The 713-nt window shown below is 54.0% G+C and overlaps 1 protein-coding gene across 1 annotated transcript in view; it reads right to left on the minus strand.

The window, feature by feature from the left end:
• LOC119286159 (proline-, glutamic acid- and leucine-rich protein 1-like) overlaps positions 1–415 on the minus strand; it is a 17819-nt gene extending 17404 nt beyond the window's left edge. Inside the window, exon 1 of the mRNA XM_037565510.1 lies at positions 10–415. Coding sequence (XP_037421407.1) covers positions 10–261 — 252 coding nt within the window. The 5' untranslated portion in view covers positions 262–415. The remainder of the gene's footprint in view (positions 1–9) is intronic.
• Positions 416–713: the final 298 nt, after the last annotated feature.

The raw sequence follows: 713 nt of genomic DNA on the forward strand, positions 1-713 counted from the left end.
GCTCTCCACTAGCTCGCCGACGCGCTCGACCCAGGCGTCGACCGTGGCGCGCCACGCCTCGGCGAGCTTTTGGTCCGACGGGTCCTGGAGGACCTCGGTGAGGAGGCCGTGCGAGCGCACCGCCTCGAGGATGAAGGCCAGCTCCTCCGGCGGAACGGTGCTCCCCGGCTGCGGCATCCGCTCGCCAACCACCACTCGGAGCAGACGTGGCTTAAGCCAGTGGTCGTTCACGTCCGCGAGGAAGCCGACGGCGCCGGCCATCGCTGGTTAGTGAGGGGTCTGTGACTGGAGGCGGGCTGAAAGACGGCTCGGCCGGACTTGAGGTGGACGATAATAGGGACGGTTGGAAGGAGAGACCGAAGAAGGCGGCGGCTCCGGGACGGAGGGATAGGACGCCGTAAAACCCTAGCGGCTTCGAGCAGCAGAGTTTGGGTAGTTTAAAAAGAAAACTAACTTTGGTCTAAAAATAAAAAGAAAACTAACTTACTTTCTCAAAATTCATTTAAAAAATCAAAATGTGACGTATACAAGTTTTGTAGATATTGTTATTTTACTGAAAAATATATTATTATGCTTGATCAAGTTTATACAAACATCAATGTATATAATATTATACCCGATAAACAAAGTAGAAAAGGTGAGGGAGATCGCTTTCCTCCTACGCGAGCAGACGGAAACCCTAGCCGCCGCCAGGGATCCGATCCTTCCGGCGG

Source organism: Triticum dicoccoides, chromosome 4A (assembly GCF_002162155.2).
Source record: "Triticum dicoccoides isolate Atlit2015 ecotype Zavitan chromosome 4A, WEW_v2.0, whole genome shotgun sequence".
Lineage (NCBI taxonomy): Eukaryota > Viridiplantae > Streptophyta > Magnoliopsida > Poales > Poaceae > Triticum > Triticum dicoccoides.